Here is a 16,677-nt window from a genome sequence, read left to right as displayed (position 1 = left end):
ATTAACTAGCAACTGAAAACGAAGTTTCTAATTGAACTTAATATTTACCCCTTTCGTTCCATGTGTCATTTTCCTTTGTGCGTGCTGTAATACCGGTTTCATTTACTATTAAAAGAGTGTCTAGACTGTTATATAGGGACTAGTTATTGTGCGCGCGTGAGGAGAGTATTCACATTACTGATAAAAACAATTATTTGCATTGTGGAACATTTAGATTGAAAAAGGGAAATTATCATGTTATGAAGGCATTTTATGCTGCTTCGGGTTGGCAATACTGACCGGAGATCAAAGACAAAGATTTTCCTTTTCGAATCCGATCTCGAAGTTGAAGTTGCTCATTGTTTAACGTCAAAACAAACACTTGTGTGTTGTAATTGAATGATTCCTTAGGCCTGCCATCTACTGAGACAACACATTTTCTTTGTCTTTTCTATCACTAAGGTGCTGTCACCTAACGAAAAATAGTAGAACTAAGTCTTGCCTTGCATCTACTAACAAATTTCAGCATCTCCAGGATTAATACGAGACTTAAGAAGGGATTCGTTTTCATGACACCCACATAGATGTCACTAATACACAAGAGGTTAAGAACGAAAGATTAATATTGTAAGTCTATTAGAAATAAAATTAATATTTAATTCTATAAATTTGTATTTCTTGGGAGATAAAAAATTATTTATTTGATTTCATTTTATTTCGTCAAGTACTTCGAAAATGGCATCAATTTATTTGATAAAATTATTGTGGGTTTTGAAACTTTATTACCCTTTTTAGGTTCCATAGTGTTGAAATATTTGGTAATGATTAGACGTAACTACGCAACAAACCCAATATAATTATGCTTACAATTATTCCGTAACATATATTGAAGAACGAACAATTAGCATTTGAACTTAAGACATTAGTGTTAGAAGCTAAGGAAAATTTCTTCCTCATTGCAAGGTGCTTGTGGCGCTTTTCAGAAGTTCATACAGTGCACATTTTCCGTGTGAATGTCGCTTGATTCGATTCCAGATCATATGGGCTTGTGCTAAGCAACACAGTGTCTGTGGGTTTCTTAGGGATGCTCCACTTTTCTTACCTTCCATTTATTAGTTCTTTTCATTAATCATTTACTTGGATTAGTTCTTTATTAGTTCTTTTTATCCTACAGGACAAGATCTTTTTTTTTTTTCGGATCAAAAGATCCAATATATGTCAATCAAAAATGTTCTTGTAGGCCTTATATTTGGAGAACTACATATAGTGTAACCAAACTCAAACTGTTACTTAACTCAGTATGATGTCTTTGTTCCGTAAAAAATAAGAAAACTCGATTTAGGGGACGTTTAAAAATTTTGTGGTCCTTAAAACTAATTATTGGCCAAGATCGCAATCTTTTGATCCATTTTTTTGATCATTCCTAAAATTCTTGTTTCTTAATCATTTACTTGGATTGGTTATTCGTTCTTATTTCATCCTACAAGACAGGATTAATGATTCATTAATCATTTACTTGGATTGATTATTCATTCTTTTTATCCTACAGGACAAGATTCATTATTTCTTAATCATTTACTTGGATTAGTTATTCGTTCTCCTTTCATCCTACAAGACAGCATTATTTTTTTTTAAATTAAATATTTACTTGGATTGATTATTCGTCCTTTTTATCCTACAAGACAGAATTAAGTTTGTCATTAATTGTTTACTTGGATTGGTTATTCGTTCTTTTTTATTCTACACGACAGAATCATTTTTTTTTTTCATTAACCATTTACATGGTTTGACTATTCGCTCTTTTTTATCCTACAGGACAGGATTAATTGGATTTCTCTTTGTTATCCTATATTGCATACGAAACATATTTTAGCTTCATTTTAGATTTTCACAACACCTATTCAACTTAAATTATAGCAGAAAATTTGATTTTTAAAACAATAAACAATACGCAGTAAGTATATAAACTAACTAACTCTATGGTCTACGGTACCCGAAGGTTCAATCCTGCATTCATAAAAGCTCTTTACTGACTTCTATCCTTAGCCAATTGGACACTGTTTCTATTTGTTATTGCTATTTCTGCGAGATCCATCTTAATATTGTCCTCCTATCTATGCATAGGTCTTCCTAATGGACGTTTTCCAATTGGATTTTCAGTTAAAACTTTGAAAGCGTTCCTACTTTCTTCCATCCTGCCTTCATGACCTGCTCAGCTGAGCCTCCTATATTTGATGATCCTAACAATATTTGGTAACGAAGTAAGTATATTCTGATGTTAAAGATTATTTGTGATTTACGTAATGGCTCGTTTCTATAACAAAGTAATAGCTTTACATCATTTTATGTCTTTTTTTTTAAAAAAATATTTTTTCACCATATTTATATTTAATCTAACTGTTCATATTCATAACAGTGAAATAATTTTATGATTTCTTTAGAAGAAATCACGTTTACAGTTTTTAACCGTGTTTGATGACAAATTAAATTGCACGCGTAACAGTAAAATGAATCTCGAATTAAGCTCTAAGAAGACGAAGACTTGAAAATAAAATGCCAGAGCCTTATTAATAATACGGATCAAGATGGTGACAATAAATTAAATAAACAACACTTTTAGTAGCAAGGAAAAAGGACAAAGCGTTGATGATATACTATACTATTAGTCAAATGATAAAATATGCCTACCTGGCCTGAGATTCCCTACAGTGTCCGCTATACTTCCTTTTTTCACTTTTTCGATAATAGCACCAAGTCTTCCGTTTTCTAAAATTTTCCCACCTACTACTTTAAGTCCTAATATTACAGCACTAGAGGTCGGTCCTACACTTTCTCTCACAGTCTTCTTTAAGATCATATGACCTATAAGTTTCGTCCCGTTTTCTGTGGGTTGCCAATTGACAGGGTGCTGCAACATAAAGCTAAATATTAGAACATTTTTTAAATTTATTATTATTTTTTACAAGCAGTGTTTAAGTAAATTGAAAAAGATTTTGCAAAAGTTTCTAAGTATATATATGTATGCAATATCAATAAAGAAAGAAAATAATCGTTTCTAATGCATTATTTTGATATTGATGTCCATAAATTTTATTTATAAAAGATTGAACCTTACAGAATATTTACTTCTGTCTTTAAATGATAAAATTATAAATACAGCATAAATTTATGCTCTGGCACTAAATATGAAATCAATTGTGTCCTATTATAACAAAAATGTCTCCGTAAATAAGACAAAACGATATCAAAAAATATTTAAGAAAATAATTTGTTATTATTATTTTGTGAAAAAAAATGTATAATTACAATATCTTCCAGTAGGAGCTATTAAAAAAATCTTTTAGCTGATTAAAGATATTTTTGCTTCACTAATGAAAAAGAAATTTATAGTTTCTTACAACTGAAGCATCTATTTTTAAAGTAATTAGTTTATTTTTTTAAATGAAAACATGCATAAACATGCTTTTAGCTAATAAATGAGAAAAACAGATGATACAGTTGTAAGTTCATGTTAAAACATATCTTTAAAACATAATCTATCATTTTATATCCTTCTTCTTTCATTTCATTTATATCGTCTGTTCATACATGATATGTAATTTAAAATACAACATAAAACATCAATATCAAATTATGCTCGTGCAACAAGATACAGCTATAATACAAACCTCAAATCTCTATCTACAAGGGAAAAAATATACAAACTTTTTATCTGAAACTATCATAACTATGAAGTGTATATTCAAAATCATTATTTATTTTAAGTTAAAAGCGAAAAACTATTTGCTGGCTATCAAAAACAAAATAAACTGTACAAAAATTACTGAACTACTTCAATTTTATAATTACGACTTTACTTTGTAATTAAGGGTTCCAAAGACATTATCTAAATATTAATAGCCCAGATTGTGTCAAGATTAAATAAATTATTACCGCAAGAATATTAACAATATACATTTCTATAGTCAAAATTTACTTTTACATTTACAAAATAATAATAATAACAAAAATATGCTGAAAACAATGCTGGGCAATAGTCACAGAAACAATTTACTTGAAACAAAACGTACATCAATGAAAAGTATAAACACAGAGAAAATAACAAGACAAAGATGTAACGTAAACAACCAAACGTCTACGCGATTCAGCAAAGGAATCGCAATAATCGAGCACCAGATGGCTCTGACAGTCTTTTGAAATGATTCATTATTTCAGGAATTTCGGTTTTGTGGAGCTTAACATTTGTTTGTTTTCCTTATGAGGAAATAGAGTAGCAAGCTCTGCGATCGAGCGCTGAAATAAAAAAAAATCTGTAATATTTAATCTTGTAAATGAGAACCAGAGCCATCTAATGCTCGATTACTGCGAACCCTTTCTAAATCGCGTAAGTGTTTCTCCGCTTACGTTATACCTCTACCTTGTTATTTTCTCCGTGATATAAGTGGCAACTCAAAAAGATATTATTGGCTAAGTTGTTACGTTTTAAAAATTTTAAAAATACATACAAGGTTAAATAACTGGTAAAAGCTGTTAATGAAGGACAATTTTATTTTTTAAAGAAACGACAACACACAAAGAACATACAACACTTTTCCTCTTTTTCTTTTAAAACAAAACTTTACCTTCCAATCACCGAGGGCCATGTCATGCAAGTCCTAAATTTAAAGAAAAATTATAAAAAAGAGGCACACAATGCATTTTGAGAAAGGACACAAAGAAAGCCATTATATTTAGTTCCAGCAAAGCATGGCAAAACAGCTAAGACGCAGGAAAGAAGCGACAACACAGATTCTCTTATAACCAGTAAACAGAAAAAGCAAGATGAGTCCATCACGTTTTTTTTTTTTAAAAAAAATAAAATTTCTAAATATTTAAACAAAAAATAATCGGGATGTGCAGCATCACAGTGCAAACCAAAATTTGTTTTTTTAAAAAAATAAGGTTAAAACTTGGGAAAATAGAAAACTTATTGTCTTGATGTCTCTAATTTGTGTTCTGTGCTTTAAAATCAATATATAAATTTGATTTGGTTAAAAATATTTTTTGCTTTATATCGTTTAGAAAGGAAATATGGAAAATCATTGCACTCAGATATTCAGGTATTAATTACTACTATATTACCGTGTTTCTATTAGCGTACTAGGATATTAGGTAATGTCTAATTTCTACATAGTACAATCTGCTAATTACTAATTGTTGTAAGAGTAACTACAAGATGCAACTGTGACTTATTATATTTAAAGCATTAAATCTTATTAATAGTTGAAAATATTCCATATTTTGCAATTCAAATAATATGGATTTCTACGTTTCAAAATATAATAATTATACCGATCTTTTGTTCTTTCTTTCTTCAAAACCTGAAGCATTCTCGAAGAAAAGGGGTTTATTACACGGTACCCAGGTTAAGGAATCTTGTAAATATTCCTTAGTGGCTCCGCAGAAACTAACGCTTTAATAATAATTAAGTAAAGACTTTTTCCAACGACGAGATATCATTTCCTATATGTATATCATTGCCCAGTACATTTTCTTTGCTTGTGATTAGTTGTGTTTGTCTCCTATGGGAAATGATTTACCCTATTATACTACGTTATTTTATAGGATGTATAAACGTGTAAAAGAAAACGACAACAATAAATCGGATATGAAAAGTTCACACAAAAATGGAAATGAAAAGATTTCCTCACAGCACATTGAATTTGTAGCTTACATATCTTTCTCTCTTCAGAACTAGTCGATTAAAGGTTTTATGGTAAATATCTTGTAGATAAAAATGCATAAGCCATTTACATTACTAAGTTCTCACAACTTCATTTACAATCATGTAAAATGGTATACGTAATGTAAATAATTGTGTATTTATGATGATATATTTATGTATAAAAGAGATTATTTCCACATTACCATATGTCAAGTGATTCTGAACGTAATTTGCTAATATGAATATTCTCCATAGAATTATATGAACTACGTACTGTATGTCAAATTAATAATATATTGCAGCAAAGAATTTTCTAATATGAAATTATGAAACAAAATGTATACAGGAAAATATATTTTTCGATCATAATGATTATGGTAACCCCACGACTACCTGTCTAATAAGCCCTATATTTTCAAGACCTTTCTAAAAATTCTTGATTAAAATTTGCTTTGAATTTGTTCTGATACTTGTACTAGAGTACCTTGAAAATAGAAAGTAATTTCGAAGTTCCCAAAAATACTTTTTAAACATTTTTAATATAAGTTATTCATAAGTACGGTATGTATTGAATACTATCTATTTTGCTTTCAAATATTTCACCAACTTGAAGATAAGACTAACGTGATGATTCAACATAATGATGTAAATAATTATGACATGCCAAATAGAAGAATCTTCTGTCATTTAAAAAGAATAAATGTTGCTTACAAAGATGTTCCTTATTTGATATACTACTGCTTTTCATGTCATGATTATCTCCGATATTCTCTTTGTAAACAAAGTTATTTTGAAATTCCAATAATAACTCAGTAACTTTTCTCCGTATCAAAACACAATTTCGTGACATCAATATCTGGTCGCACTGCGAGAGATTTCTAGTATTTGATAAACATCTTTCCCATGGCTCTTTTGATACTTCTTTGTCATTATAATTTATAATTCTACTAATTGACTCATTACTGTTCATAAGTGTTTTTCATAGTTCTAATTATGCTACTAATTGACTCATTACTGTTCATAAGTGCTTTTCATAGTTCTAATTACTTTAAAGGGTTAAAGTGAAAATTTCACATTGTATGAGCGTATATTATGTGAAACTACAAACTAGTAGTGTTATTTAATTTTTAACAATCATATGCATGTATATACGTATGTATAGTAGATGGATAGGTAGATAGATAGATATAACCCTCTTAGGAAACAAACCATACAAGGTAGAGAAAAGCATTTATTTTACTGGATAGCACAAGTAACAAGTAGAAACCTATATAGCCTTCTAATACAAGGTAGTGTGACCAAATTAGGTAGCACTGTGAATATCTTGGAAACTAATTATCCAAGATAAATAGTTGTCAAAAAGTATTGGAAAGATCGTAATCCAGCAACGGATCGACAATTATTGATAATGTAGGTATGCGTTCCAAATATAAATAATTCTCATTACTACCCTCATGTGATTCCAGTTGTCATTTTTACATATCTGAGCACTTGAAATTAAGAAATAAATGCTTATTTATTGTTCTGAGAGATCATACGTTTAACCTCGTAGCTGTAAGAATTTCTAAAAATCAACGAGAGTTAAACTAAAATTTACTGTTCTTGGGTATAACTGGGTAAAATTTACTGTTATGTCTGAATGTAAAAAACGGTTCTGTGAACTCTAAGTATTTTAACAACTGGTTCTAACAAACCGGTGTGAACTGGCCGACCTTATGTTATTGTAGAAATAACCTTGTATATTGATGTATAATAAGATATACTGTATATAATATTTGTCACTGACTTTGAATATCGGTAATTTTATTCGAAGAAATAAGTTTTGGTTTGGACTATCTGTCTTTCTCTTCAACTTCATAAAACCTCTCCAAAGCATATTCAACCATTCAGTATAGTTGATTATGACGTTTTCAAGAATACCGATTTTTTATTGCAATAAATTTTAATAGGTCACAGCTGCAATAATTAAAATATACATGCAAAATGTTATTATAAACATAAAAAATAAAATGAGGCATGATATTTTCTACATTATTGTTGTAAACTAATTTACAATATTGCTTCCTACATTCTACAAATGCTACATTAGCAGATGTTACATCGTATATATATATATATATATATATATATATATATATATATATATATATATATATATATATATATATATATATATATATATGTATTACCGCTAAATTAACAATAATAAATATTAATTATAGAAGTAAGTATAACAATTCACTAGTTTTACCGTAAATGAGTTGCTAATATACCTATATTAAATAAAGAGAATCATTGTAAAAAAGCTTACGATATGTCTATCAAAACGAACGTGTTTCATGCAATGTAAACGTAATTGTTATATTAAATAATATACATGGAAGTAATCATAAATCATACGTTAGTTAAGAGAATTAAAACAGTTTTTTTAAATGTATATAAACAACCAATAGTAAAAAATATTGATAGAAGTTTTAGTTTTGCATTACTCATGCACTAGAAATATAAAATTAGCTATATTAAAAATATAAATTCGAAGTAGAAAACTACTGATTATTATTATTATAATATCAAACTACCTACTTAATCAAGCAGACCGTGTACGATATACAGAACATTTCACTCTTCAGATTATGTAATCTTACATATCTCATTCTTACGCATATTCCAAAGCTAAAGTATTTCCTTCTACAAAATAATGCAATTTTTTAAAAATAATTTTATTATGTTCTTTTTTTCATAAACGAATCTTTGAAAATACAACTCACAATGTGATACAAACTTAATTGTAACATTCAATCTTTTCCTTTATTTATCTTAGAAATTTAATTTAAAAATTATACCTATATATATATATATATATATATATATATATATATATATATATATATATCGGGTGTTCTAAAAATGGCGCCCACGGAACACACAGCACTATTCTACAGGCCAAAATAAAGCAAAAATGTTATATGATGGTATATCCTCCGGAGCCTCCTTCAGCAGCTATAGGGAATCAAAATTTCACAATGTGGCAACGTCGCAGATTAACTTGGAGCCATTAGCAGTACTGTACAAATACAACAAGCAGTTGAATCAACTACTACACTAATAAGTGATGCTAGTATCAATCAATATCAACTTTAGCTGCCATCTGGAAAGAATCGATATAATTATTTGATAGATTGGTAGATCTAATCTATGGTTCTTTATTTGCAACGTTGCCACATAGAGCAATTTGTGTCTCTAGACGAGAACTCGAAAGGTATACAAATATATGTATATATATATTGCTTTATTTTGACTTTACAATAATGCTCTGTGGTCCGTGGGCGCACCATTTTTTAGAACACCCGATATATATATATATATATATATATATATATATATATATATATAATCAGATTTTAATACAAGGTTTCACAATAAAATTATGTTATCAACAGAGTTGGCTTGGTAGCTATTATCGTTAAATAAAATGAAAATATAACTTGAGCAAATGAATATGTATATATAAGATCAACAATTATAAGCAATTCAACACTATTCATGTCGTAAGAATCGTACGATATTCGTTGTTACATCAATTTTTCCAATATTCGGATTTATTCACAGCAAATATACTAATAACATTGTTCTGTTTTTAATTCAAACTGTAATTATGTAAAGCGATGATATGTATATAATTATTTCTACAAGCACGAACGAAAATGGAAAGTGAAATTAAGTATTCAATATCATTAGCAATTTTAAAGCTAATATCGCTTGAAGAAGCAATATTTTCAAACGTGTATCATAGTTGTTTGGTTGTTGTTTTATGAATGAAAAGTTGTATGTTCTGCTCTAGGTTAAAATGAGATTTGTATTTGTATAGGAAATTTGTTTATATTAGTACATTGGTTATACAGTATAAATTCACTGTTTTTAATTACAATTATTTTTTTCAAAGCAAATGACAACAAACTAATACACTTAATCAAATATTTTCTTCATTGGATACTACTTCAATGGTTTATATGTCTTTCGTATTAATACATTACATTTAAGGTTTTTAAAACTATACATTCTAATACTATTTTAAATTTCATTACGAAGTAAAATTTAATCTTAAGTGTGCTAATACTATTTTATATTTCTTTACGAAGTTAAATTCAATCTTACGAGTGATAATACTATTTTATATTTCATTTTGAAATTAAATTGAATCTTACGAGTGTTAATACTATTTTATATTTCATTTTGAAATTAAATTCAATCTTACGAGTGCTAATACTATTTTATATTTCATTTTGAAATTAAATTCAATCTTAAATGTGATTCACTGTTTCAGAATTACTTTTAATGATTTTGCTCAAAGTATATAAAGTCTCTCAATATTGATTTCAGTTAATTACTTTGTTTTCCCATGTTTTACATTACATGTATTTTATCTTCTTTAGTTTATGATTTAACTAAAGTGCGGTCATGTCTAGTTGTATATTCTCTCAAGAGAAACATCGGTATTCTTTAGATGTATATATTCAGAGCTTTACGCTTGGATTGGTGTACTGAACATAGTATGAAAGCACTTGTTTTCTGAATTCCTATAATCCTCTGTACATTTCATAGGAAATTGTAAAACTAAAAGTAATTATTTTGCTATTAAGACTGGAATCTAATTTCAATATTTTTAACACAAATAATGATGTCCTCTACTTATTTAACTTCCAATATTTCGACAGTTTACGAACCATAAGTTTCCAAACATAAAACTTTAAATTCTGTTATACAATCTTTTACAATATCGTCTCATTCTGTGGGTGTTGTAATAAAGAATTCCGACATATCAGATTTTAAAGATTCTAAGTAGGTTTACCTAGTCAAATTAATAAAAAAATGGCTACTTACCAGTAAATCCTCTCATGGGAAAACTAGATACTCTTCACACGTTTCGGAAAAACAAGCTAGTTCCGTCTTCATTGATTAGCTAACTAGGATAAAAAGGATCAGAAAAAAAGGTGTAGAAAAAGGAATAAATACCACAGAATGAATAAATATGACGTAAAGAATTCTAAAATCCCACAAGCAGAGCACATTGCGAAAGAATGAACTGTGTAGAAGAAAGCGCGATACCTATATCACCAGATCCAAGATATACATCAAAGGTAGGTAACCAGACTCTATCAATGTTGCCAAAATCCAAATTTAAAGTCGGTTTATATTTATGAATAAAGAATGATTCATTAATCTCCTGTTGTTTCTTTGTTTTCGCTGAACCTATTTCATTAACCTGCTTTATATTGTATGTATATTGTTTTACGTGAAGCGCCAATTCCGCGCCATGCCCTCTTCTTCTGATTTTCTTGATTGTCTAATATGTTCTTAGGACATGTCAGGATTGGTGCTTCACTTAAAACAACATACACACAATATAAAGCAGGTTAATGTGATAGGTTCAGCAAAAACAAATAAAAAAGATAGGAGATTAAAGTATCATTTTGTATTCATAAATATAAACCGACTTTAAATTTGGATTTTGGCAACACTGATAGAGTTTGGTTACCTACCTTGATGGTATACTTTGGCTCTGGCAATAGCAACGTAACATCACGCTTCCGTCAACTCAGCTCATTCTTTTGCGCTGTGCTCTGTTCGTGATATTTTAGCATTCTTTTATTTATTCATTCATTCTGTGTATGTATTCATTTTTCTATACTTTTTTTTTTCGCTCATCTGTCTTTATCCTTGTTGCCTTACCATTGAAGACGGAACTAGCTTGTTGTTCCGAAATGTGTGAAGAGTGTCTAGTTTTCCCACAGGAGGATTTATGTGTAAGTAACCAATATTTTGTTAATTTGAATCATCCTCTTATGCGTCTACATAATAATTTTAAGGCTTTATTTAGTATTTAGTTGTCGTTCAATCTTGCAAAATATATTCAATTACGTAAGTTTCATTGTTTATTATACATGAGATCAACGAATAGAAATTACAGTTCTCTTACTATGTTCGCAAAATAACTGCACAAGAAGCTTAATATAGTTGGATTAGTTGACATTATGTATCTTTATTAAAGCATTTGAGAATATAGATTATTCTATAAATTTTACAAGATATGTCCAAAATAAAATAACTTTAAAATTTGGAGCCTTCTGTATAATTATGGTTATATTATTTGTTATTAAACTGCATAATGTTTACCCAACCAGTTTTTCTAAGGTAGAAGTAAACTACAACAGTCAATGGAATGTCATATAAAAAATGATAACAATCATATTTATAATAATAATATCCTCTTCCCTTGTTTTATAATTTTTTGGTTAAACCAATTTACTGCGCATATACACAAAACTTAAAAAAATCTTGAACTAAAGAAATCATTGCTTTGCAAAGAACAACTAAACTCAGCTCCGCTTCCAACTTTTTTACTTTATATCATTTTCATAAATTTCAGAACCCAGTAGTACGTGATCGTGTACATAATAATATTTAGTTTGTCAGTCTTACATATTAAGAAGGTTGTAGCTTTTCTAAAAAATTTCATATAACCAAGTTATAGTTGTCTGGTTTTGATGTTATTTTCACTATTAAGATTTTTTTCCAATCTTCACAGAATCTTCTTATTGTGGGCCATCTTTCAGTTTTAAGTAAGTTCATAAACGTCATTAGTCATTTTCAGATTATACAATATCGTTCCAACTTCTGATATACGTACATGTCATGCAGACCTACTTCTATCGTCTTCACTACTGCTGCACATAACTTTGTATCTTCTTAAAAAAAAAATGAGGTATTTGGTGGTTCATATGTTGAGTTCAACATATAACAACTTCTGTTAGTTTTTGAATGTGATAGTAGCTAATAGGATGTAAATCCTTTTCATGATCTTTCAATGGTTCACCAAACACGCTAGCCTCATCAAATAATATAATATACCTAACTTGGTCTGACGTCTTAAAATCATATATTACTTTTTTGTGTGTGTAACTCTTCTACAAACCTTAATTATAATTAAGAATTTAAATGTGGAACATTCGAATGTATTCACCATTACAGACACATTTTGTATTACCAACATGCAATGTATTTTGACTAGACAACGACAATCAGATAGTGGCACAAGATGAAATCTTTAGTTCCACTTTTATGATTCATGGACGAAAGTAACGATTAACAAATGTAAGTAAATAATGATAGAAAAATTAATTATGAAATGAAATCTTTAAGTTTTACGTCCCACAGTCATGCCGGCTAGATTAAAGGAGATGATGATGATGAGAAATGAATGAAATAGTAGAATGAAGAAAGTGGGAAGAAACGGGAGGACCCCTAGAAAATCCACGCACACGGTGTTTGACCACCACAAAGTTCACTTATCGCGAGTTGGGATCGAGCTAAAGATCTCATGCACCAGAGGTGAACAGAAAAATTAGTAAAATGAAGATAATTAATGAAGGATAAAGCAAATAAAACACGATATTATTTCACCGACCAGATTGTTCACCATAAACTCACCATGATCTGTCATCATGCTATCGAATTAAAAGTATTGCGTATTTTAATAATCAAAAGTATATCTGTAATGGCAAATTTAGTGTGTATGTTCCATATCTAAGATGACACATGTTATTAGAAAATTCAAACAATCTGAGAATTAAATTTGAAATACAACTTATCTACTTCTCTATGATTTAAACAAATCTGAAAACATTCTTTCATTGACGCTTCTATAAATTATTTGTAACAGGCAGAACGAAAAACCTTCCTTTTAGTAAAATAGCTAAAGAAAATAATATGTGGGGTGTTTGTATCACATTGTGTTCAACTAATTAAAAGTATATTTAAAAAGCCCCACTATCAGTTTTCAGATATATTTTTTAAAAATTGAAATGACAGAAAATAAGCTTTCTTTTCTTCCATTAAGTTAAACTATGATGTAATAGGTGACAATGTTTATAAAAAAAATAAATGAGAAAAATCTTTATTCTTAAAAAAATGTGCATATACGCACTGATTCATACAAGAATTTTCGGTACATGCATATCGATACTTAAGTCAAAATTTATACAAAGCATATATATATAGATATATATATTAGATGTTTTGCCATTTAAGGAACTTTTATGTAAATGTGTTTTTAAAAACTAAATAAATTTGGATGATATATTTTGTCTTTCCAATTACTATAATGCTTAAGGGGAAAATTCATTCAAATCAAGTACCATTCTTCGAACAAAGAAAAATTAAAATTGCAGCAATTCTTACAGATATTACTGCATATGATATGTACGTAGTTAAGATAGATTTTAAATTAATTAATGAAAGCAATATATCTACTGAACTCGAGAAATAATTGTAAATTTGATCTACCGTGGTCTCTTAACTAAAATATTTCAGTAGAACGTGTTTTTCAATGAACTTATTATAATGCTTTCAAAAGCACATTTTAATTTAATTAATAAGCCTAATAATGGGCTATTTTTGTCAACTTTTGTAATGTCTATTAGTGGATAACTAATATTACTAAATTATCCAGTTTCAGATTAGTAACTAAAACCTAAAATAAAGTTCTGATTTCATATTATATGTAATATTGATATTAACACAATAATATGTACAAGGGAAATATGTGATAAATTTTATATTTTAAGAAAGATCGATTCATAATTTATAATATTAATCTCACTGCTCTACATTGATTTTTCTACAACTTACACACAATAATTCAAATTTTTGGAAATAATGTATTCTATTAATTACTTGCAATAATCACTAGTTCACCAATCGTAATACCCATGGCAATGGTAAAGTTAAAAATAAAACCAGCAAGAAGCAATATAGCGAAATTTGTTAGTAAAGTTAACATAATCACTATATCAACACACAAAATTCTTTGTTAAAATATGAAATTAAGTATTTGATAAGTATTTTAAAACAAAAATGAAGAGAAAATACTATTGTTCAGTTAAAATTGACAAGATATTTCTTATGTAAGTACCTATCTACATATATCTAGTATATTAAAGTGAGAAACTCTTGCTGTAAACTTTCAAAATTGATATTTACTAGTACAAAATTGGTTGTATCAGTCAGACACACACATATGTATATATACACAGAAGACACACGCGCTTTCGCACACTCACACACACGGATCTTTTTTAATGTTATACACACACAAAGAGGATTATGAACACCGACTAAACAAAGTATTTTATCTCAAATAGGAAAGAAGATAAATAAATAAATAAATGAAACTAAACAGTAATATAAAATATATATATATGTGTGTATGTACACAGTTCAGGAAAAAATTAACAATAAAAATAAAATAAAAGTGCTATCCACTGCAGGCAAAGCAAGAAAAAAGTGGTTACATTACTATAAACTACTTAAGAGGTGCCAACTCTGCTGATTTTATTCTTTTAAAAAACACAAAAACATTCAGTTTGTACATTACCTAATTTCCAGTCTCCAACTTGGTCTACAATAGTACATCTATGTTCTATAATCAGTACAATTAATTTGTACATAAAATTTCACAGAGTTTTTGTCTTGCAGAATAATTACATAAATGCAAAATAAAATATATAAGAAAACTGTTGCTCTTTAGAATATACAAGAGTCGTCTCGAAAAAGTGTGTGTTATTACTACGAAATAGTAATATTTTTCATAAAAAAAACATGTAATCACAAATGACGATTCACGACAGTTATTTTTATTGATGCATCTATTCTATTAATTGTCTAGAATTGATTAATATATTAAATAGTTTACAAAATAAAAATAATTTATTCATCAATTCAATTCTTCACTATTAAAATGGAATGAAATTGATGTATATTTGTCTATTATATCAATTTACTTAAACTTACATAATAAATATTTATTTTATTAAGGAAAAACAATTGATTTACGTAACGTTTCTTAATTAATTAGACATTATTTTGGCTGATGACAATTTTATCGGTTCTTCAATAAATATATTTCGCAATTAAACGTTGTCTGTACAATTCTAATAAATAAACTAATTACAGGATACAGTAGATTCAATGATAAATTATTTATATATAATAAATTCGAATCCATATCATGTGGATTTGATTAGATGACATGGATTATCTTTTAGTTTTCTCTCATTATTTTTATACCATCATCTCTTAATTTTTTAGTTACCATTTACTTGAATTTATTATTTGTTAGCCCAGAAGGCACACAATGACTTGAATTTATTATTTATTAGCCTAGAAGGCACACAATGACTTGAATTTATTATTTATTAGCCTAGAAGGCACACAATGACTTGAATTCATTATTTATTCGCCTAGGTGGCACACAACGGGCCTAAACTAAATACTTCGTGTCATTTTCATTTTGAAAGATCTACAAACCTGCGTATTTAAATATTTTTTTCAATTATATCTGCAATTATGAAGAACTTCTTTGTTTATTAAGTTCCGCTTTTTATTCGGATTTTTTTATATTGATGTTTTTTATAAATTATTGTTGAATTTTGATAAATGTATTCTTGGAACAAGTGTTGTACTTATACCCCACACACATATCGTGTATATATATATATATATATATATATATATATATATATATATATATATATATATATATATATATATATATATATATATATATATATATATATACGAGGTCTGGCTAAAAATAATGAGACTTATCAGTAATATACGTGGAACAGGGGGGAGCGCATGCAGAGCAATCTTGAACCTTCGAGAAGAGAATGATAAACATGAGTTGTCGCTTTCAATTGAATTTAGTCTGTGAGTAGCGATTGAACAGCGAGATGTGCATTAACGTTGTCGGAAGAATGCCAAATGTAAAAATTGAGCAGCGCATTAATTTAAAAATTCTTGTGAAATTAAAGAAATCACGGAGTGAGTGTGTGCGTGCGTGTGTGAAATTGTTGTAGAATGTGTAATGTGATAATTCAATGTCACGTACTCGAGTGTTTGCGAAGCACAAACTTTTCAGCGAGGGACGCGAGACC

At 28.4% G+C, this 16,677-nt stretch overlaps 1 protein-coding gene across 10 annotated transcripts in view; it reads right to left on the bottom strand.

Moving 5' to 3' along the window:
* Rim (Rab3 interacting molecule) overlaps positions 1 to 16,677 on the bottom strand; it is a 516,869-nt gene that overhangs the window by 184,244 nt on the left and 315,948 nt on the right. For 7 of the 10 annotated variants that reach the window (XM_081769756.1, XM_081769757.1, XM_081769750.1 and 4 more), the window contains exons 5-6: positions 4,602 to 4,634; positions 2,668 to 2,887 (exon numbers count right to left, since the gene is read on the bottom strand). The exons of 1 other annotated variant lie outside the window; for it this stretch is intronic. In XM_081769756.1, coding sequence (XP_081625882.1) covers positions 2,668 to 2,887; positions 4,602 to 4,634 — 253 coding nt within the window. The remainder of the gene's footprint in view (positions 1 to 2,667; positions 2,888 to 4,601; positions 4,635 to 16,677) is intronic. 2 more of the 10 variants (XM_081769754.1, XM_081769759.1) reach the window with 1 other exon arrangement.

The sequence above is a fragment of the Thermobia domestica genome, chromosome 8, assembly GCF_964235325.1.
Source record: "Thermobia domestica chromosome 8, izTheDome1.hap1.1, whole genome shotgun sequence".
In the NCBI taxonomy this organism is placed as follows: Eukaryota; Metazoa; Arthropoda; class Insecta; order Zygentoma; family Lepismatidae; genus Thermobia; species Thermobia domestica.
The sequence above is the reverse complement of the archived record's forward strand: the minus strand, read 5'-3'. Positions and strand labels throughout refer to the sequence as shown.